The sequence below is a fragment of the Cygnus atratus genome, chromosome Z, assembly GCF_013377495.2.
Source record: "Cygnus atratus isolate AKBS03 ecotype Queensland, Australia chromosome Z, CAtr_DNAZoo_HiC_assembly, whole genome shotgun sequence".
NCBI lineage: Eukaryota > Metazoa > Chordata > Aves > Anseriformes > Anatidae > Cygnus > Cygnus atratus.
This window is the reverse complement of record NC_066396.1, coordinates 25,628,757-25,651,666: the sequence shown is the minus strand read 5'-3', so window position 1 is coordinate 25,651,666 and position 22,910 is coordinate 25,628,757. Positions and strand designations below refer to the sequence as shown.

General features: G+C 39.0%; 2 protein-coding genes across 3 annotated transcripts in view; one reads left to right on the top strand and one right to left on the bottom strand.

Annotated features, from left to right (window-relative positions):
- IQGAP2 (IQ motif containing GTPase activating protein 2) overlaps positions 1-22,910 on the top strand; it is a 128,083-nt gene that overhangs the window by 84,957 nt on the left and 20,216 nt on the right. The window contains exons 14-26 of the mRNA XM_035553493.2: positions 1,065-1,189; positions 3,023-3,186; positions 11,176-11,266; positions 15,005-15,166; positions 16,192-16,334; positions 17,280-17,450; positions 18,963-19,046; positions 19,444-19,515; positions 19,631-19,700; positions 20,017-20,225; positions 20,925-21,074; positions 21,573-21,736; positions 22,419-22,643. Of these exons, the coding sequence (XP_035409386.1) occupies positions 1,065-1,189; positions 3,023-3,186; positions 11,176-11,266; positions 15,005-15,166; positions 16,192-16,334; positions 17,280-17,450; positions 18,963-19,046; positions 19,444-19,515; positions 19,631-19,700; positions 20,017-20,225; positions 20,925-21,074; positions 21,573-21,736; positions 22,419-22,643 (1,830 nt within the window). The remainder of the gene's footprint in view (positions 1-1,064; positions 1,190-3,022; positions 3,187-11,175; positions 11,267-15,004; positions 15,167-16,191; positions 16,335-17,279; positions 17,451-18,962; positions 19,047-19,443; positions 19,516-19,630; positions 19,701-20,016; positions 20,226-20,924; positions 21,075-21,572; positions 21,737-22,418; positions 22,644-22,910) is intronic.
- On the bottom strand, positions 5,096-9,621 carry F2RL2 (coagulation factor II thrombin receptor like 2). 2 transcript variants are annotated; one of them, XM_035553490.2, is made up of 2 exons: positions 8,971-9,621; positions 5,096-7,278 (listed from the first exon to the last, which is right to left on the bottom strand). In XM_035553490.2, exons 1-2 carry the CDS (start codon positions 9,026-9,028, stop codon positions 6,191-6,193), a joined length of 1,146 nt encoding a protein of 381 aa, XP_035409383.1. In that variant the 5' UTR covers positions 9,029-9,621; the 3' UTR covers positions 5,096-6,190. The 2 variants fall into 2 exon arrangements, with proteins under 2 accessions (XP_035409383.1, XP_035409384.1); XM_035553491.2 differs by having other exon boundaries at positions 5,096-7,272; positions 8,971-9,558.

Here is a 22,910-nt window from a genome sequence, read left to right as displayed (position 1 = left end):
GTGTTTACACTGCTGTGAAGGTTTCCAGGTCAACTAGGTCTGTGATCGTTCTAAAAACAACAGGCACAGGCTACAGAGCTTGTGCTTGGAGGACCATGATGTGTGGGGCTCATGTCCTTTCTCTTCCGGTGGCCCACCATCCTCTATGTGCAGGATGCATGGTTATCTTCTAAGCATGAGGGGCTGCTTCCTGATGCTAGGACTGACTCTCTGGTCTTTGACGTACTATAGCAAGAAGCAGATCGCAGTTTCTCCCAAATTCATCTCTAGTGTCATGCACTAAAGAATATGCCCAGCTCTGTTGCCACTTTCCCCAACACTGTGTTGGGGAGTGGGGATGTGCAATGTCTTTGGTATGGGTGCTGTTGACATTTCTTAGGAGCGAAATTTAGGATGAAGAACACTTCATCCGAAGTCTAGCGGCTTCCTACCAGACAGGAAATAAACTAGTTCAGGACAGACAGTAAAATAACAAGACATAGTGTTTTTCTCCTCTTTTCTGTCAATGAAGAGTTGGGAAAAAACAAGAATTATGGGGAAATCACCTGTGAGCAGAAGAATCTGAAATATCTTTTTAAAGAGCTGTAATGCTCTCCTTTGTAGGAGAACCTGTCTTGGCTACCAGATTACATGGTATATTTTTCCTTCTGAGTTTACTGGGAAAGGTTAAATTTTTCCAGGTTTTAAGGAGTCAAATACTGTTGATAAAGACATTCAATCATAGTGCATTACAGCAGTTTCTGAAAGTACTGGCATCTCCCTCCTAAGGTAGTATTTGGGAAACAGACAGCAGCTTCCTGAAATCATCATCACCATTCTACTCTGCCAAGAAAAATGTTTTGGATTAGCATATAGGGCCAGCATTTCACCTCCTGTAATGCATGTGTAGGACAAAAAGGCGGCTTGCATGTCTATATAATTTCTTTCAAGAGATGAGTTTGTCTGAAATTCATTAAATGGAAAAAATGATAGTCATTAAATGATAGATGATGCATCTGACTAATTCTTAATGGCAGTTTACCTTGTATATGAAATACACTTATGTATTTTATATCTTCTTATAGTTATGCTGATACACTATTGTCTATTAAGTCAGAGGCTTCATCTCAAGGCCAAGATTATTTAAGCTGGAATGATATCCAGAACTGCATTGACATGGTTAATATGCAAATTCAAGAAGAAAATGAAAGTAAGTAATTCTTCCTCTACATCACTGGCAGAGATGGTAGTCTGTTCCTTGGGACACAAAAATTCAGTGCTGAATGGCCTTGTACAGACTCTGATCAAGAGAGAAGACTTAAATAATTTTGAATGCCTGTTGGTCTTTAAATCTGTTTGAAGTATTCCTGATTATACTATGGCTGGCTGAAAGACATCCTAGGATGCCTGCCTTTGGCAGCATTACAAATGCCATGGTTCAGAACACTCGGCAATTCAGTATTTGCACTGGATGGTGTCACTTAAAAGATTTTGCAGAAATTGTAAACCATTGTGTTATTGAAGAATAGGGTTGGAAGAGGAAGGCAGCATCCTGTGTAGAGCTATTATTGTTAAATGATTTCTAAGCCCTTGTTTTTCACCAGAGAATTGGTAGGAATTTATGCAGTGCAACTATCTGTCGTGATCTCCATCCAAATAATTAGATTTCTTATCTAAAAGAATGGTTTCTTGTGCTCACTCTTTGGAATATAAATGGTTTTGGAGATTATTTCTTTCAGTTGAATGTGACTGTATGGCCCTGTAAGGGTGGTGTTAAATGTGATACCTGGTCATTTGGTCTTCAAAACTGCTAAAGGACTGAGACTCTCCACTGGATATAGAAGCATGATAAGCATGATATTTCTAGTAAAATTTGAGGCTGTTAAGTGCACTTGCATAGTGCATTGTGCACTCTTGTAGCATGAGCCTGGCAGAGTGGGATGTGAGCAGTTGCAGGTTGTCCTGCATTAACAGTCAGTCTTTACTGGTGAGATAGCTTAGCTGCACTTGGTTTCAGTGACACTGGCCTCTGCCTAGAAATGCTTACTGGGGCAGAGAGGGCAGGAAGAAGGTTGGCGTCACTTTCCATAAGTAAATCTGCATGCCTGACAGTTCCCACTTTGGTGACACCCCAGAAAAATTGTCTATTCTGGAAATGTTAAGTGTTATGAGGGAATGAATCCATGACCTGCCAGCTGTGGTGGGCATGGGAGAGACGTGGTGGCAGATAATCAGCCACTAGTGAGGATGTCGTATCTCACAGGTGATGGGGAGCCCTCAACCAGTGCCTTTCTGGAGTAGCATGGCTTAAGGGAGACAGTACCCCCAAGCAGCGTATTTCCAGGCTGTTTGGGAGTAGGAATAAGTTGTGACTTCAAATGTTGAAACCAGTCTTGACAACTGAAGGAAATGAATCACAGGTTTTATTAAATAATTCACATGATGTGGCTGAAGTTCTGAATGCCACAGGTGTATGGGGGAAAAAAATAATTTATCTTGAGATCAGTGTTATCTGTTTGGCTAATTAAGGTGAAATTTAAAGAAATGAGGTTATGGTCCAGCATGATGTTGTAGTTTGGAGGTCAGTATGTATGTATTTGTTGAAACTAGGGTTCCAACTAATCTGGTCCAAAATCACATGATTTTTGAGTGTCTTTCAGCATTGTCAGCAAATATGTTGCTGACACACAAAATGACACACATACAGATGTGGTGTCCAGCATTTCTTTAAGCTTCATGTAGGTCTTCCTTACCTGCACGTAAAGGAAGTCAATTTTCCCTTTTTTTGGTAAGGATTGATTTGGCTTTAATGGAAAGGTAGATTCAGAGAAATGAGTAAGTGTGGCAGAAAGGAAACCTGTACAACTTAATAGCCTCACTTGAATATCTGAGAAAAAAAAAAAAAATTACTTGCTGTTGCTGCCTCTGCTTCTTGTTACTTGATTTTTCTTTGCTTTGTGTTACTGCTTCATTTGTATGTGAAACATGACAAGATATGTCTTTCTTTGACAACTGCACTTGTAATAACCTTTTTATTTCATAGGAATTATTGCAATTGGCCACATTAATGAAGCAATTGACCAAGGAAATCCTGAGAAAACTCTACAAACCCTACTCCTGCCCACAGCCAAGCTGCAACATGTGAGAATAGAAAATGCAAGGCATTATCAAGATGTTCTGTACCACGCCAAAGCACAGAAATGCAAGGTTAGAGCTTGGACTGTTGCATCTGTCAGAATTGAAATGTCGATTCTTTTTCCTTCATGTCCTGTTCCTGCGATGTTTTGATTAGTTGTGCCAACAGGGTGGTAAATAAGCCAGTGACAACGATCTGTCACCGAATAATTTTTGAATACAACTTTTTCTGACTGACACAAGGGATTAATTTTCAATCAATTAATACTAAGATCTATTCTGCATCTGTTATGTTTTTCTGCAAGGATCTAGTTACAAGACTGTCAGGCAGGTAGTTATAATGTAGGCAGGAATCCATGTTTTTGCTACTAAGTATTCAGTCATGCTGAAGGAGTCATTGTTAACAAACCGCTAAGAAGTACTTTGAGGAGCCTTTGCTTAAATCTGGTGTGCCGGGGGAGGTTACAATAGAGGAGTCTTGTGCTTATTTCTGTTCTGCCCTTGTCGTGCAACAAGATGCTGGCCATCATGTACGTGCCTTCAGCTTCAACCTATCTCAGCAGGATACTGGTATCTGCTTCCTCAAAAGCAGTGCCCTGGTTAACATCACAGCTCAGGGAAACATAAACACAGATCAGTCTTACAACTTGCAGGATATGACTGAATGCAAGATTAGCTAAAACTCATGGCACAGCATTTCATTTTTGCTGGAGTTTGAAAAGATGCCTAAAATTCACACGATATGTTCCTAACGTCAGCTGGAGAAATTTCTTGCTCTTTGACTTGTAAAAATACCCTCCAGCTATCTTGTCACCTCACCTGTGGTACCTGCTATGAAATTGTGCATTTCTGTAAGCCACAGTTTTTGAACTTGGTGTTGTACATCTGAATTTTTTTACGTAGGTTCCTATGTAAGCTCTGGTTTCACTGAGCACTGGATCCTGAAAAGCCTCCCCCCTTGCTGTATGCTGTTTTTTTGTGTGTTTGTAGACTTTGACAACTACTTAAAACATCTTCTCTTTTTTTTCCCAGCTCATGATATAAAAAAAAAAAAAGCAATTTCCATGTTTATGGAGAAAGCAATACCACTCTGTACAAATTCCCAAGAGAAATATTCGGATATATTAACTTGAGTTACTATTCTAACTGCTGACTAATGACATGGACATCACCTTTCTTTAAGAAAAGATATGATTTAGATTGAACTTCCCCTTATAAAAAAAAAAAATCAAAAAATCAAAAGTTTGTGTAATGAGCCTTTTTCAACCCCATGCTTTTTCTGAGCCCTATTTATAAAGCAGATCTGTGTTTAATTGTATTTAAGATGTTTTAAGAGTGAGCTGTGGCATAAGGAAGTACTTGATTTACAACAATCAGATAGATCTGTGTGTGAACTTCCTATATTCCCCAGTGTCTGGGAAAACACATAGGTCTGAACTTCTGGCTTATTCTAATCATCCCACTGTCACATTCCCCCAGTTGTGGTGGCCTTGGGTAAGTAAAATCTGCACCAAAACCTCCCAGTTCCCATTGTGGCTCTTAATCTCAGATCACACCTACTTGTTCTTTGCTTGAAGAAGAAAATGCAAATATGGAATTTTATTCCTGTAACTTCATACAATGGCTTCTAACAGCTATTACAGCTGCTTCAAACAAAGTGTGTTCAAGCCCCAGCGAAGAGAGAGCCTATGTTTAGGAAGTGTGTTATGTCTATCTGAAATGTTAAACAGATGTAGCATACTTTTGCGTGCTTCCTGAGTTTTGTTATTTTATTTTGAGTGATAGCTATGCAGGTTTTACAGTTAGATTGGAAATTTTGATGTTTACAATTAATGAGTAACACCTGGATTATTTTAAAGTTATCCTGAAGTTACTTTGAGGGAAGGGCATGATTTTAACTAATGTAAATTAGGAGCCAGGAGAAATTGAAGAGATAGAACCTTACCAGACTGCAGAGTTCTTGGAGTCAATTTCTAGTTTCCCCTGCAAATGGCTTTATTTTTGAGTAAAGTTTCTTACAATACTATTATCAGACAGATGTAAAACACTTTTTTTCTCATCACTGTCTTACATGGTTCTGTTACAAACATGTACACCAACAAATGAGCTCGTTTGTAGGAACTTATACTCAGTATACGTAGACCTTGAGTTTCTGTCAAGAGTCAAGTTAATTCTGTGCTTTATTAATGTGGACAATTAATCACAACTTCCTTAAGGATTTTTAACACTAAGTATTTCCTGTGAGGATGTGAAAATATACAGAGTACTACAATATATCTTCCCTGTTTTGCTTACCAAGTAAGAATAAAACTTGCCTGGATTCACACTGATAAGGGTTAGCTTCCAGCTGTCCTTGCGGGTTATAGGAGTACAGGTGCTGACACAGTGGAAGAACAAGTCTCCAGAGCAAAGCTGGTTGAGCAGCCTCAGAGGAGATGCTTCCTTGGAAGTGTGTCAGGTTCCGTGTCTATAGCTGTAGATTCATTGCTCTTCCAGCTGAATGGGATTCCAGCTCCTTATTTTTAACATCCAGTGCAGATTTGCTCTTGGTTGTGTGACAGGGAGCTTCTGCAAAGTTCTATAGCCCCTGAACACCTAGAAAGTGCTTTTACTTGTCCATGTTCCCACCAGACGAAAACCTCCTGTTCACTTCACTGTTCCTGCAGTGAATGTGAGCACAGAGATTGTATGAAGTCTTTGGAAGTCATGAATGGACCTAAAAGTGCCATTCAGATACAGATTCCTCTTCTGTTCAGAGGCTGTGGTGACTGTTATTCTAGTTTCTTCTCCATGGCCATAAAAGTGACCTTCCCAGAAAAAAATGGAGATGCTCAGCCGCTTCCCTGAATCTTGGTACACCAGACGTCGTAACACACATGATAAAATTAGAGTTGGAGAAGAGTATTTCTGAAGATGCTTCTTTGTGTGGTGTTTGGAAAGATGTAAATTTTACTGAGATCATGGTTTGTTTAACATCCTTAGATTTTTTTTTTAGTTTTAATTGTTGCATGTGAGGTTTATTGCTACCTGGGTTAGTAATATACAAAATCATAATTCCAACAATACAGAAACAAATTCATGCTTCCCTGGATATTTTAACCATAGTTAGGTAAATATTGGATTGACTTCTGATTTTGGACATCAGAAAATAAAGGAAAGGATCAAGACAACTGTTGAAGCTGCTAAGACATAAAGCAATGAGATAAAACGAATACAACTCATCTGTGTTATAATAGTAATAGTTGATATGATGGATAATAAGAATAATATTGCTTGGTACAAAGCAAATAGTGAAGATGGTAAGAATCAAAAGACTGACTTTAACATACCAGAACCATTCATGTGTTTTGAGTGTTCGTATGATTGAGACATAGCAGAAAATTATGATTGCAAGAGGTATTAAAAATCCAAAGATAGCTAAAGAAACATAGTAGTAAAACTGGAAGGAAGATATAGTTTCACAGGCATTGTGCACATCATGGCAGGTGTAAATTCCCAGTTGTTTCACATAATAGCTCTGCTGCATTATGCAAAGTGGGAGCATATACAAGAAGACGATGGTCCACACAGTAGCACAAACCGTGGTGGCGTAAGTACGTTTCGGCAGGCTCTTGTAGGTGAAAGGGTGAACGATGGCCACATAGCGGCTGATGCTGATGCACGTGAGCAGCAGAATAGAGCAGTACATGTTGCCATAAAACACCACAGTTGTGGTTCGGCACATCATTTCTCCAAAAATCCAGTTGTTCCCATTGATGTGATATGCTATTTTGAATGGGAGCATGATGCAGAAGAGCAGATCCGAAATAGCCAAGTTTGTGTAGAGGATGGCAGTGCACACAGACCGGATCCTGAAGATGAGCATCCACAAAATGATGGCATTAGATGGTACACCCAATAAAACAGCACTGAGGTAGACAGTGGGTATCAGCTTGGTGCTCAGAGAACTTGTCAGGTACTCTAATGTGGTGTTGTTCACTTCTGTTAAAGTGGAGTCATTGGACTTTTTTGGAGAGCTTTTGTTTTCTTTGATGTGGATGGTCTTTGTTTCCCCTTCTATAGCATGAGGGGGGATGTAATCATAGTCTCTTGCTGAAATTCCACGGAAAGTCTTGATAAGAGATACGGTTTTAATCGTGGAGCCATTCAGTGAAGATTCTAAAGCTTAAAGTTAATATTGTTAAAATAGGCAAACTACTGGATTATGAATACAATTCACCTTCAGGTAAGGAGAAAGGCAAGCCTTTTCTTGTGAAAAGTGATCTCTGTTTAGAAGGTTTGGTAGTGTTCTTTGTTGCTTTCATCTCAAGTTTTCATCTCAACTGTGCTCAAGAATAATCTTTGCTTTATTTGTAATTTCAACCCCATTCTTTAAAATTTAGTGTAAATTTAATGTTAAACTGGCTTTTCTGAATATTAGGTGTTTTCAATCTTTAGCAAAATGTCACATTTGTGTAATGTTTGTCACCTGCAAAGGTTTTTTGTCACGTAGCAACAATGTTGGTAATTTATGATAAAAGCTGATCAAGCCTTGGTGCAGGCTTGATCAAAATTTCCAAAGCAAACAGCAGTGCTATCCTTGTCACTTAGTGGATGAAATGTGTGACTGCAAAAATGCAAAAAGAACTGCCTTGCTTAACATGGGCTGAAAACTTCAAATTATGAGAAAAAAATCATCTCACATACCAAATTAAGTTACTCTTTTGTATTTTTCAGCTTCTGACTAAAGCAAACCAGACCATTTTTTTTTCTTCTGATACATGAAAGAAATGCAGTTACTCCTGAAAACTGAATGTAAATGTTTGGGCTGATATTAGATCAAACTTATTGGTATGAGTAAAATTTTTCATGCAGCAGGAATAGTCTCCATCAGTAAATATAACTGATATGTGAGCAAAGCCACTGATGCTGGTTACCTTTCTGATGCTTGTTCCTCAGTGCTTAGTAGCTAACTTTTTAAAGACATTAATATTTATAGATGAAGTATGAATGTGTTCAACACATGGTCTCAAAGTAATTTGTAAAATAGCTGCCGTTTGTTCTGCAAAAGTTTAATGAATTTTGTCATTCAAAAAATTTCTTGGTTGGTTGTGCTTAATGCCAAAAGACTTCACACAAAGCATCAGGCACACATCTTGAATCTGGAATTCAGAAGTGAACTGAAATTTGGATGAAAACCTGTGAGTTTTTCTTTTACCATTCCAGACTGGAACAGAACATGGAAAACAGCTTTAACCATGCTTAATTTTTTGTAACCGGTAGATTTATGGTAGAAAATTTTGAAATGATATTCAGTAGCCTGCATCCATTTCAGTAATTTTCTGGATGGTTAATCCAAAAAAAAAAGTCACTCTTTAAAATGTTTGCGTATATTATTGCATATCAAAAAAAGCAACAACAACAAAAACTTTTTAAAAAGCTTAGTTTGAAAACAGGTCTAATTTTAGTAAGGAAAAAAATTGGGCTTACTCTTTGATCACATCCTTAAGTCATGTTTGTCAATAATTATCTGAGATTTTCCTTCTAATAACACAGTCTGAAGCTGTAATCTTGTTGAACACTTTAAAGCAGAAAGAACGTGACTCTACAGGTTTGAGTATTGTATCACTATAGAAACATTAGAAGATGTGTTTTTAGTAAGAACAGAAAGATCGCTTAAATAAATCCTCTTAAGTGACTGAGGAAAGCGAAAGGTAATCCAAGGTGTCACTGAAAGGAAATAGTAAAAGTCTGCCTAAAGTTTTTCTGGAGTGTGATAATGTCATGATGTGTACTATCCATTTAAGCCAGTAAAGCACCAAAACCTCAAAAGCAAATATCAATTAAAACAGAGTATATGCAGAAAGGAGGACTCACCTGTAGTAAAAAGACTTGAGGTAAGGGAGAGAAGTCCAGTGAAAACCAGTATCTTCATCGTAGTATGCTAAATCCGGATATATATAAATATAGAAAAAAAAAAAAGGTAATGCTGTTCTAGTTCGTCTCAAGGGGTGTTTTTGAGAGGATATTCTTCCATCTGTAAGAGCCTAAAGAGTAATTGATCGGTTGTCCAGAAGCATCCTGTAGGCATGAGATTTATGGTGAGGATCTAGTTTGTTCTTTGTCTACTAGCAAGAGGGTGTGACGTATCCAAATATGCACACATGACTCAGTTTCAGCCTCTGCCCAACACAGAGATTAAATTGCTTTACAGCAGCAATTTAACTCTTAATTTACCACAACCCTGATGGTGGGAGAGGACGTTCTGCTGGAATTCGTACGTACAAGTATCTGGGAGTATTTTCTGGGAAAACCGAAGGCTGTGTTTACATAAATGCTCAGAGGTCTCATCCACAGACTGAAATTCTGTATTGCTGAACTCTGTACCCTTCTTGGGGAGAGGCCAGGTGTGGGGAAGAGAGTAGTGATCTTGGTTTAGCAAATGCAGAGGTGAAAGCAAGCCACACAGATACACGGTTGTCTTTAAGGCATGTGTGTACTGCCTCAGCCTCTCCCTACCTACCCAGCACGAGCAGCCTGTGCTCCTGTGATGGCATCCCACCCCAGCTGCCTGCTCTGTCCAGGCAATTCCCGCCCATCACACACTCTGGAACCTTTACCCCATTTTCATTTGCTGTTTTTGTTGATCCCTTCCTCTTCCTCTGTTTTTTTCTTGAATGCCAGAAAACAATGGCTTGCTTCCAGCAGACAAAATTAGTGTGAGTCCTGATCTGGCTTCCAAGCTAGTGGCAAGGCTCAACATAAGCAGGACTTGGCTTTAGAACAAAAATTGTATCTGTTTTTGTATTTAGTGTGTAGAAATTGGACACCAGATAAGGAATTCTTTTCAGTTTCGCAATCCTTTCCTATAAATCGTCAGTTGTGTTTTGTATGTGCTTTCTCTCTCCTGTTAACCCTAAATTGCAGTGTACGTCCACTGTCATGCAATTGCCTGATACTGCTTGATTATATTTAGATATTTTGCTTACGTGTTTGTTTACATATAATAGAAACAGAGGAGTCTTTGTTTTGCAATTTTTACCCTCTTTTTTTTACCCCCATAATTTCTGCAGATAATGGGTTTATTGGATTTTTGGCCAAGAGTTGGTCCCTGTGACAGTGGCATCCATTGTGAAGTTGTTTCTCTGTCCCCACAAGATGTTTGACCTTGAGACCCTTTCTGGCTTTTATTTTTGAAGTATTTGTGTATATACTCGTGTATCTTCATTAAACCAATGCATTGCTGTTTCTCTCACCTATTATAGATATGACATGCTTCTTTCCTCTTTAGAAAGAACCTGGTGCAACCCAGAGCTCCACTGGGGCCTGTCCGTGCCTCCTTTGTGCCTACAATTCTTGGTGTAAACTTGTGTCTGTGGCTGTTTAAGCTGATTAATGCCTCCATGCTTCTGGACGGCGGTCCTGTCCATTGTAGTCATAGGCTGAAACTAGGAGAATTAAAAGGATTATTTTGTACCAAGCACCCTCTATTTTAACTTGGGTACAAAGTCATCAAGCATGGTCAGCCTGTAGAGAGTGAGACCTGCTCTGCCACTTAACTCCTGAAATATTTGCCACCTGAGCTAAGTCATCATTATTAAACCTGAGTTGTCTTTTTATGTCATCTTTTGCTTCTATTTTCTTATGTAACCTTTACTCATGTGTACAGCCTTCCCATATAAGGGATTTGGGATGAATATCAGCTTCTTGCATTCTCCTTTGTGCTCGTAGTGCTGGCTACTAACATTTGGATATATGTAATGCTTTATTTAATTGATTTATTTAATTAAATTGCTTATGCGTTATGGAAATTAAAACAATTCCAGCTCTGCTCAAAATCTTACTCACCTTTAGCAAGACGGAGTCTTTTACATGTGAAAGCTTGGAGAACTTTTATTGAGCAAGAATTTATTCTAGTCACTAAATGGAATATGAACTTGTTTTATTGCTCACTTCAAGTGGTAAAATTATTTTTTAATGCCCGAGGGCTTTGCATGGGAAGTCTGCGTATGAGCTCTATCTGTATGTTCAGACACTTTTATAATTCAGTTTTCATAAGGCTTTTCTCTGTCCTTTTTACAGGAAACCCAGGATGAATCAGCAGTGCTATGGCTGGATGAAATACAAAAGGGAATCACTGATGCCAATAACAATATAAAAGAAGCTGAAATCTGTAAGCATTAAGCTGCATCTGTATTCCTCTTGTTCTTCTTAGTCTGGAACTTTCTTTTGCATCTTGATAGGTTGTGGAATACAACTACTGAACTTGATGTGCTCCTGCAGTGCTGCACTCAGCCTTCATTAAAGTAGTGCTGTCATTTGTTTACTTATAGGCATGCCATGTCAGCAGTTAGTGCTTTGTAAGTTGTGGATGGAAGAAAAAAAAAAACAGCCAGCTATTACGAAACTAAATCTTCTACCCCTGCTACAGAACTAGTGAATTTAATGTTACTGTTTTAGAGTTGATTTGCAGTCCTAATTCAATCAGTCAGATATACTGAAAACACATGAAGGATTTTCATTGGTCACACATCTAAGAAAAGCATCTGGCTTGTGTTTTCTGAGGCAGGGTTAGATGCACATATGTTGTCCAAACTGAGCTGTTGTACTCGGAGGTGCTGATACCTGTTTTTTTCCACAAAATAAGGTTCATTTCAATGCCACCCAGAGGCATGAGAAAGCCTGAGGAAACATCTGAGCTCAGAGAAGAGACGGAAATGCGTAGCTTATAAACAGATGTGAACGAAAGCTGAAGAGTGACTTGAAAATGTTTGTTTGTGTCTACTGCTATAAGAACTTTACATATATATCACATAAATTGCATACAGAAATTAGTTCAGCATTATGCATATACTAGTACCATATAATGTTGAAAAAGATAAGCTATTGCTTTACCTAGTAGTTGTTTCAGTAAAATCTTCTTCACATAATCAATGCCACCATTTTTGTAGCAAATGCGCAGCTTTTCATAGTTTTCAACTATTTTAACAAGTCCCTAGTGGAAATAACTACTAATCTCCTGTACTCTGCCCTCTGGGTTGAAATGGAGCAGTGTCAGCACAGCACATTCTTCAGAAGTGCTCTAAGATTTTGGAGCTAAAAACTGAGATTTAAAACTTCCCCACAGCACAGAACCTGGTACTTGCTATAATGAATGCATCCTGTTTCAGGAAGCTAACATGTTGTGTTCACATAGCCTAAACTTAGAAAACTCAACTCATTCCCAACTTGGAAATTAACTTGCATTTTGATCTATCTCAGAGAAGCTATTTTTGAAAGGCAGACAATCCCCTCCCTACCACAAAGCTTGTGTACAAAAGTAAAGGCAACATAAGATGGTTCTGTTTCAGTTAGGACAAAACGTATATTTTGAGATAGCTGCAGCAATGGCAATAGCAGTCAAGTAAGAGAAGGTACTGACAGCTATACTGGAACCATCTTGATCATTTTCCAAGTCATTTTAATGCTTTGCGGAAGTATTAAATACTGCAATATTAAAACTTGATAAGGCCTTTATAAAATGCCTGCCCTGTCAGTAAAGGACTCTATCTTGTACCTTCCTTTAGGAAGACGTGTTCAGTAAAGACTCGTGTGCTTCCTGATTCTTTGTGGTGTTTGCTGTGGAATTTGGCTTATCTTACTTTGTGTCTTGAATCAGTTCAACCCCTGTACTCCTTGTCCAAGAAGAGATCAAAACAAGATTGGCAGAACAGTAGCTGTATACCATGGCACCCTTCAGGAAGAGATAGCAGTGCAGACCTTCATCTTTGCATAGGAAGGGGCTGTGAAAGCAGGATCTGCCTCTTGAGAGCTGTGTTATAGAAAAGAGATGATCTTTGGCCCTGCTGAGAGTTCAAGCTTATCACAGTGGACAGCTGCCTCTTTGTGTATCTTAGCTTCTTGGAGGGAGGATAGATGTGGAAGAGCCCTTTACAGTGCTTATCTGCTGCAGAGATCCTGATTGCTGCAAGAGCAGGTCCATGCACTGAGAGCCTGCCCCTCTCCTGCAGTCAAGGATAGCTAAATTTCACATCTCATAATTTCACAAGGCCACATGGCCCTTCTTTAGAGCAACAGCAGCAGAATGAAGTGTTAGTACACCAGTACAAACAATTTCTATTGAATTGGTGTTTTTCCCCACTATTTTTTCTTGTGTTTATTTTATAAGAAAAACACGATTAGTTAAAAGATGAGCAAAAAGCCAGGCAGCGAGGGATCTACAGAAATAACTGTAAGCTAGGTTGTGTGTTCTTTTGTCTGTGTAGCAATAGCTTCCAGCACCCCTAACTAGAGGACAAAAAGGAGAGAGAAAAATATTTAAATACTGGTGACCAGAGCTGAGGAGGTGATGGGATGTGCTTGATTAGGACTGAGCCACCTGGGCCAGCAGCATGTAACACTCCTGGTAATGTGCTGCTTCCCAATCGTTCCTGCTTCCTCCCTGCTGAGGCTGTATGCCTGGGTACTGAGATATCAGAGATGCTGTAAAAGTCATGCCTACCCTTGTGGGGAGTGTGTGCTTGGGACAGGGCTGTTTCTTCTGAAGCACAGAAACATGGCAGGATATGATCTGGTGGAGGTTCAGACGATGGTGATGTCGTGTTACATGTTCACGTAGTTTCTCAGCTGGCTGCCAAGTTATGTGGAGATGGATCTGTTTCTGCCCAGACGAATGTGATTGTACCCATTCTGCTTTAATCAAGCTAACCACAAAGGAAAACTGTCTTTTGCTGAAATGTTCTGCTAGCTCAGTCCCACACGTTGCCTCCTGTATTTAGGCCAGGTCTCACTACTGACACTGAGCACCTTTTGTGGCAGCTGTGGGTGGAAAAATATGTGTAGGTCAAGCAATGAACATAGAGAGGGACCTTTCTTGTATTGATCCAGATACACACAAGGAAAAGTGCTTGGTGCTGTAGTCTGAAAAGCAGCTGTAGCAAGCAAAGTTACCTGGATTCACTTAAGCAAGGATATAATACAGATATTCTAGCTGTGTGTGTCTTTTCACTTGTTCCTTGGTGCATGCATCTTGAATTTAGATGTTAAGGAACAAAATTTAAGATCAGAGTAGTGGTTTCTAAGCAGTGGTGCATATAACTTTATTGTGTAAGGCACTTTGAAGTTTGGTGTGCTGCTACATGTTGTCAGGGGTGGTGTTATCAGCCCCTCTGCTGACCATGAGACCTGCACAAAGAAAAGGACATTTAGGAAGCCCTGATCTGGAGCATGGGTAACTTCATGTAACTTGGAAGTTTGACCATGTCTCACAGCATTGCTTTTATGTGCCCTGAAAGCAAACTCTGCATTGCTGGCAAACTCAAGGGTGTTGCCTCATCAGCTTTAGACAAGCTTCAAATTTAAGGGGATGATGATGGGGAAGGGTTACTTCAGGATCCTGACTAGGGTGTTGGCACAGTGTTGCAAAACTTTGCTCAAGACAAATGGAATTTATTCTGATTTTGCACAGTAAAACTGAATGTTAAGGTTTACAGTTTGTAACACAATGTTATGGCTTGTAACACAATGACCCGCTGCATCTCTATCAGGCTCCTGAGCGATCTGCTGCTTTATGGGCCTACCTGTTGGGCAGGCTAAGTGAGAAAACCTGCCATCCTTAGCTACTTGCCCCTGCTGTTATCTGGTGTCCCACCTGATGGGGAGCAGCTCTGCCCTCAGAGCGCTCAGTCATGCTGTGACTACATCCGTGCCTGGGTGGAGGGCACGCTTTCTAACAAGCCAGCTGTTCTCTGAAATACTCTTCCTTAAGAGCACAGAGGAGGCTACAAAAAGGTGAAGCACTGGATTGCTGTGTGCAACCATCCCAGAAGTCAATTATCAAAGTTGCTAGTGGTTAGCATTGTGGGTATGTAGAGTACAACACTTAATTTTCTCCATCGTTGTTTTTCCCTAGTGGCCAGTGGAATATCATTGATTAACAAGAGCTTGGAGAAGGGTGACTCACAATCAATCCCGATGATACTACAGTCCAAGTTTGGATTACGGATTGTTTCAGAATGTGCCGAAACTTACTTCAAGAACCTCTCTGAAGCCAAGAAGCTGAAAACTAAAGATGGTAAAAGCCATCCTGAACAGAAAAGTTTCACATTTCCCTGTCACTGAGGCAACTGGAAAACTAGCACAAAAGGCTTACCTAAAATCACTGTAAAGTGAGGGATGTGGTTGTTAATTTTTGGAATATATTGAGAAATGCGTTGTAGTTGCCCAACTGCATTTTACATGATGGTGAACTGTTCTGTGCATCATCCAGGGCCCACTGCATGCTGAGGAATGTCTAGTTAGTTCCAGAGTCTAGCTAAGATCAAAGTAGCCTCAGAGAGAATTCAGGGCATCTTCTCTGACTGTCAATAGGCTAATCTGTCCTGTCAGAAAACCACATTACTCTCCGACTTTTTTTTCCTGTCAGCAGACAAAGGAAAGGGTTAGACTGCACACTTCAGCCTTATGGACTACTGTCAAAGGTCAGGCTCTGCGAGAGTGCCCATGACCCATTTACGGACCCTGTGGTTTGCCTGAGCAGCAGATATCAGCAACACAAGTTTGGAGAGGGCATTTTACACAACTGACCTTAGCAGCTTTACTTTGTTTTTTTTTTGTCCATGAGGAAATGAATTTTTTCCTGCCTTTCAGGATGCAGTATTGTTTACTGAAGCACTAAACAAGGCAACGATATGGACATAGGAAATCTCTGGTGGGAGCTAAGTGTTAATTAGGCCCAGCATCTGGGCAGAAGATAGCAAAAATATTTTCTTAAATAGGCTGTTCCAATAGTGAGTGATGATGGAAGATGTGGCATACACTGTTTCAGCAGCAAGCACCAAGTTGACATGTATTTTTGAGAAGCTGACTATGGATTTGTACAAACATCACAGCAGTTTCGTTCTAGGAGAATGATACTGCCCAGCAGAATAAGATATTTTGAAAATATTCTTACTGCAAAATGGGCCAAAATATGTGGTGCCTTTTTGTATAAAATTGCTCCATAGCAGATGTAGAGATGGGGAGTGAATGAGGAGAGCTGTAAGTTATCAGTGTAAAAGGACACAAATGTGTGCAAATGACAGCATGTATTGCTTTCAGATTCTACAGAAGGTCCATGGATTAAACTTGTAATGAAAAATATGTATGATTACTACTACAATGTGGAAACCGAGGAAGGTACCTGTGCTGCCCCTGGAGGAGTAGTACCAAAAACTTCTTGGTTAACTGGTGAAGAAATCCAGGTAGATGGCTAAAATATTTGCTTTGACTGCAAACATAAAGCATAAGAACTTGAGGGATAGATAGCAAAACATGGTAATGTCAAAGGAAGAGGCTGTTCTGGGTGAGACTGAAGATCATTTTGGTTCCGTATCTGCTTCTTAAAATATCAACATCTAAAGTCTGAGACAATAGTGATGGCACAGCCTCCTGTTTTATATATCCTAATGATTTTGGGGCTCCCTAATTGAAGGTTACAGCAACATTTTTAATAGCCACTAGTGGACACTTACGGAGGAAAGTCTGACTGCTTTTTGTATACTTTCAAATTTTTTTGTCTTCAGCATTCCTGTATCTCCAAGTACAATAAGATGTGTGAAACTTAAACCCCCTTGCTGTGGAGATTTTGCAATACCATGAAATACAACTTAAATTACTGGATCACACAAGCTTTTGTGCATTTTTTGTATTCTGATGTAGCTCATATAGGATACTGGTTTACTCTGCTGCACAGATAGCTCAAATCACCACAATAGGTCCTTCAGAAATTCTGACTGCAACACTACTTGTGTGTTTCTATATACAGAGCTCCCTGATTTGGTAGGTATTTCTAGATATGACTTCAAAAAAAACTTGAAAGTAGGAAAGCAGAACTCTGAATCCTAAGGTTTAAAAAAATGAAATAAAATAAAAATAACTTTCTCAAAATAGCATGTCCAGCTGGTTAACTCCAGCTTGAAAGGAGTTCATACCCCTCATAAAATTCAGTGGTAGCAAAATAGCTCTTCATACTGACTAAAGCTTAGGGGTAAGTTGTAGGGGTTCAGATATGATGAACATAATACAGATGGAGAGAATACAGGACAGATTCCAGAATGGTTTTGTCCTTAAGTTTTGTTGTTGTTGTTTAGTTTAGTGTTTTCTTATTAGCTCCTTTTAAATGACCTTTTTCTGTGATCCCTTAACAGAGCATTGTTGGGCAAGTCACAGCAGATTACAATCGGGAGCAGCTTTGGCTTGCTAATGAAAATCTGATTGTTCAGCTGCAAGCCCGAGCAAGGGGATACTTAGTCAGGAAGAATTTTCAGGAGAGAAAAGCATACCTCCAAAGCCAGGAACCATCTGCCATCAAAATACAGGTATTGTATTAGAATGAGAATGTAATCTGGCTTGGGTAACTATCTGCATGTGAGTGATTAAGTGGTGTATCACTGCTGAAAACAGACTGCTAATAACAAAATTCTCAAATCAGCAATTCAGACTTCTACTTCTGCAAATGTGTTCCTGTCCTAGTTGGAATAACTATGCTTTTAAATAGAAAACCTCCTGTTTTCAAATAATAGATCGTATCCACCTGCAATCTAAGCCACTTCAATGGGAAAAGCTCAGAAATGCATAGCCTTGGCTTTATTCTGAGGTGTTCAGGTCTTGCATGGTATACCTAACCAAGACTGGATGAGATTGGAATATATTTGTTGAGTATTGAAGCAAAAATTCCTTGGCAAAACATGACTTAAGAAATACATTCCTTTCTAGACTATCCCGCCTTGGAAATGGTTTGCCTCTGTTCCATGAAGTCATAACTTGGTAGGGAGTGGCAGACGCCCTGGTATTATCAAGCTCTGGCAGTGTTACTTGGATGTCTTCTGTTTGTTGAACTCCAAAATAAGTGTAAAAGAAACATTTCTGTGTGCTGAGAGTGTGAACATTGACAAATGCATGCACAGTGGTTTCAAATGGTTTAGAAACAATTTATTTAACTCTTGAAAAACAATCAACCAACTACCCTTTACAAAATTATAGGCAAATGTACAACTGATTATTTTGGTGTCTATAGTAACAACTTAAAAATTCATGATGATAAATACTAGTAGCTCTTATCTGGATTGGGTTTTCACTTTCCTACATCGTGTCTGGGCACAGTAAAGTCATGCACTGCTGCTTGAGTAATTAGGGCCTTTGAAGAGGTTCAAAAGTGAGGAGAAGTTTAGGTAAATGAAGTTCTTCTCTGATATTTTTCTATGAGCATTAAAAGAGATGGGCTGTTGTGAAAAGCCAACAAGTGGAGGACTAGGCTGATGTCACTGGTTGGATAGACAAAAGACGCATTATGGTAAATGCTGAGAACAGCTGAATGATCTGTATTGCTGAGGTCCTTGCTGAAAGTTTACTTTGAGCTAGCAGAAGGAGAGCTGAATAAGGGAATTGGCAGGTTGTCATCTGTGGTACAAGGTGATGATCCTGAATGTCTCAGAAAGACCACAGACTTGAGGAGGAGGCCAGGACAAGAACAATGTGGGTTCCATTAGGTAAAGCAACAGCTCTGGGATGCAATGGGCAAGAAGAGGGAGGCTGGGTCTTCCTGTGTGAGGGATGAAGCTAATGACTGGGATGTTAAAGGTGTACTGGTGATAAGAGTAAGGAAGGCTTCAGGAGAAGGGAGGAATTGATATTGGACAACAGTTCTAAAACTGGACTAAATTGGAATGAAATATGTCAGGGTGGCCTAAAAAGTACAAGCAAGATTACATTTAGATTATCTTTTTACTGTAAAGGCCGTTTTTCTTGTAACATACACACAGAAATTGCTAACAATGTTTATGTAGACTTAAATATCAGTCTCTTATTCACAATGTCTCCTTATAAAACAGGCTTTCTGGAAAGGATTCAAACAAAGGAAAAGCTACGTTGACAGATTGAAGGTGCTTCAAGGCAATGTTGGTGCTATTGTCAAGGTAAGACTCCGCTCTGCTTCTCGGTCTAAGTATTCTTCATCCCTTGACTTGGTTCTCTGGTGCCTGGGAATCTGAGGCTAGCAACAGAAAATGAATGGGCTCGTGCTCCAGAAATTTACATGGTGCTTGAATGTTAATTGACAGATTTAGTAAATAGAAAGCTTCTTGAAAGCTATGTGCTTGACTTCTATAAGGCTTTGAGCTTGAGTGGATCATAACAGATTTTCTTACACTTCTTTCTATAATACTAAGTTAGAGAATATTGGACATATATACCACAAGCACATGAGACCAGCGTGCCTACAACAGAGGACTGTGAGATACAAATTTAAAACATACACTCAGATACACACATACAAACCATTTGTGCAGAATGTGTTAATTTTTTATTTTTCAGATTCAGTCATGGGTCAAAATGTGGCTAGCAAAGAGAGCTTACAGGAAGCGGCTGCAATACTTCAAGGATCATGTAAGTCCTTTTTCTTCATTTTGAACACGGAGCAGTAAATAGGGTAATATGACTAAATGCACATTGCAGAAATATGTCCTAACTCGATTGTTTGCTTGATCTTTGTACCTTACAGAATGAAGAAATTGTGAAGATACAAGCATTTCTCAGAGCAAACAAAGCCAGGGAGGACTACAGAACACTAAGTAAGTGGTAATGGTTATTTGTTGTATATCTGGGCAGAAGTACGTTACTGTGTGTCACTTAAAAAAAAAAAATCATCCAAGATTTTAGTTTCCTATTTGCTTCAAAAGCAGATGCAAACAGTTGGAAACCAGTTGTGTTTTACCTATACTATTTTACATACTTGTACTTAGACTGTATGATAAACATTCAGCTCATGCTTCTAACTGTTATAACCTTTCTGCAGTTCAGCTTTTTCTACACTGTAATCAGTTTCCCAAGGGTTTTACACGTGTTTAGTAATGTTTTAACTAAAAGGCCATTTTTCTTCAACTATAGTTGGTGCTGAAAATCCACCGTTGCCTGTCTTGCGCAAATTTGCCTACCTCTTGGACCAAAGTGACTTAGATTTTCAAGAAGAACTAGAAGTAACAAGATTAAGAGAAGAAGTGGTTACAAAAATTCGATCCAACCAACAGCTGGAAAAGGACTTGAACTTAATGGATATAAAGATTGGGCTGCTGGTGAAAAACAGAATCACTCTTCAGGTCAGCAGACTGTTCAGGTTTACTTAGTAACATACACTGACCACTTCTCTGTGTTAGAGCTCAGGATTAAAGAAACACACAGTGGTTGATGTTGGAAGTGACCTCTGGAGGTCACCTGTCCTGCTCAAGCAGGTCTACCTAGAGCAGGTTGTCCAGGTCCCTCTCTAGGTGGCTTTTGAAGATCTCCAAGGAGAGAGACTCCACAACCTCTGGGCAACCTGTGACAACGCTTCGTCACCCTCAATTAGTTACAATACTGGCAAATGAAGCACTTGCTTTGCTTGTCTTAAGTAATCTCGTCAGAACAGCTTGCGTGAGAAGTTGCTCTTTTGTCCTGAGTGGTATTTGTTTGCCACCGAATGTCACTTTGTTTTGCTGCTTTGTCCAACAGTAATTATTTGGCAGACTTAAAGCATTTTGGTAGAATGGAGTAGTCTTCTGATCATATTTGAGAGATTGTTCATTAAATAATGAATGAGTCTATACATGAGATCAGATTTCCCAGACAATCACTGTTGGCAAGCCATACTGGTGGCAAAATAAAAATGTTCAAAAGACCAGCCAGTGAATAAAGTAACAAAAAGTACAAAGCTGCTAATAAATGAACTCATAACAACATATAAAATAGTTGGAAAAAATGTTATTTTTTCCTATTTGTCTTTTACATTTATATAGAATATAAACCTTTGATCATTGCAGGATGTGGTATTGCACAGTAAGAAACTTAACAAAAAGAGCAAAAATCAGCTAGAAGAGATGGTTATGGTTGACAAACAGGGTATCAAAGGCTTGAGCAAAGAGAGAAGAAAAAAACTGGAGGCATATCAACATTTATTCTACCTTTTACAGGTAAGTCTTAGAGTAAAAATTAACATGAGAGCAAATAGCTAAAGAAAAGAAGTATGTTGCTTGCTCTATTTTAGCAATGTCAGTAGTGGTTATGAAAAGATTTCCACAGGAGTGTCGTATGTAGACCATGGTAAATACTGTCTTGGTCTTCTAATGTTTCCTGCAATTGAGAAAATCCATGCTGTCCTTAAACTGTGCAAGAAATATAGATGCTTTATTGCTGAGAATAACTTCAGGCCATACTGAAACCAAATAAATGTTTTCTTCCATATATCTTTTAGTCCACATGAATTACTGTTAGTTTTAGCCTTTGCTGTATGTGGTTCAAAGGAAGCTGTCTGATAAGCAGCTTAAAGCATATAATAAATTTTGTGCCCTTCCAATTAATCACATCTCACCTAAAATTTTCTAGAAGCTTAGATCTTCCCAGGGCAGATGCCCTTTGTAGCGATGGTTTATCTCAGAAAATAATGTTCAAATAATTTGTTTGTTTTGTAGACTAATCCCATGTATCTGGCGAAGCTGATTTTCCAGATGCCTCAAAACAAATCAACCAAGTTTATGGATACAGTTATCTTCACTCTCTACAACTATGCCTCCAATCAACGAGAAGAATATCTGCTTCTCAAACTCTTTAAAACTGCTCTAGAAGAGGAAATAAAGTATGTGCATTTAGTACAAGACTTTAGTTAATTTGTCTGACAGGCATTTCAGTAAATTCTTCATACCTAAAAGAATTTGATGGTTAAATTTTTAATTGCTGTAAGACCATGTATATAAATTTCAGTGGAGAATTTTGCTTTCAAGGTAATAATTTACCCTGAAAATTAAATAATAAACCCTGCAAAATTAACACTTCAGTTTAGAAAAATCTTCCTATGTTGAAGAATATTTTTTGTGATAGTCACTTCAGAAAAAAAAAGGGCTCTCTTGCTTTTGTGATTGAGTATTTAAGGGTGAGGAAGTCTTTTTTTTCTGCGTAGGTATGTATTCTGAAAGTGTAGTAAAGATGGTAGTTTTTCAAAAAAAAAAAAAAAAAAAAAAAACTGAAACCTTGTTTTATGCATTTAACAGGCATTTGGGCCCTGATTTGTTTTTTGTGGATTTTTTTGTAGTGATCATTCACTATGCTGTGTTCCAGGGACATTATATTAACTCACGCTAGCATTCATATACTAACTGCTAAAATATTGTTCTATAGAGGAGTCTAAGATATAGTCTGCATAAACATGTTTGAATATGCAAAAAGGGTGCTTTCAAAAGAGTGGTTTCTGAAAAATGCTTAAAAACATTGATAACTGCGTACATAAGTAAGATCTTTAAACTTTTCTATTGTTGATACAGCTCTAAGGTAGACCAGATACAGGATATTGTCACTGGAAATCCCACTGTCATTAAGATGGTCGTCAGCTTCAATCGAGGTGCTCGTGGACAGAACACTCTGCGCCAACTCCTGGCACCAGTAGTGAAGGAGATCATGGATGACAAGTCCCTCATAATCAACACTAGTCCTGTAGATGTGTACAAGTCATGGGTAAACCAGCTAGAAATGCAGACTGGTGAGGCCAGGTGAGTGAGGAAGCTGGATGTACCATACCATCTCTTACATACTTAAGGCATCCTTCAGTTTAACTTCCCCTTTCCTTCTCTGACAAACTGTGTTTGTGTCTATCCCTCCCTCCCCCATCTTTCCATAACACAGTGGGATGCTTTCTTGGGGAGATGTGCTTGAAATATTGTACTTTAACCTGTTCTGAACAATAAATTACTTTTACAGAATCACAGAATGGTTTGGGTTGGAAGCAACATTAAAGATCACCCAGTTCCACTCCCCCC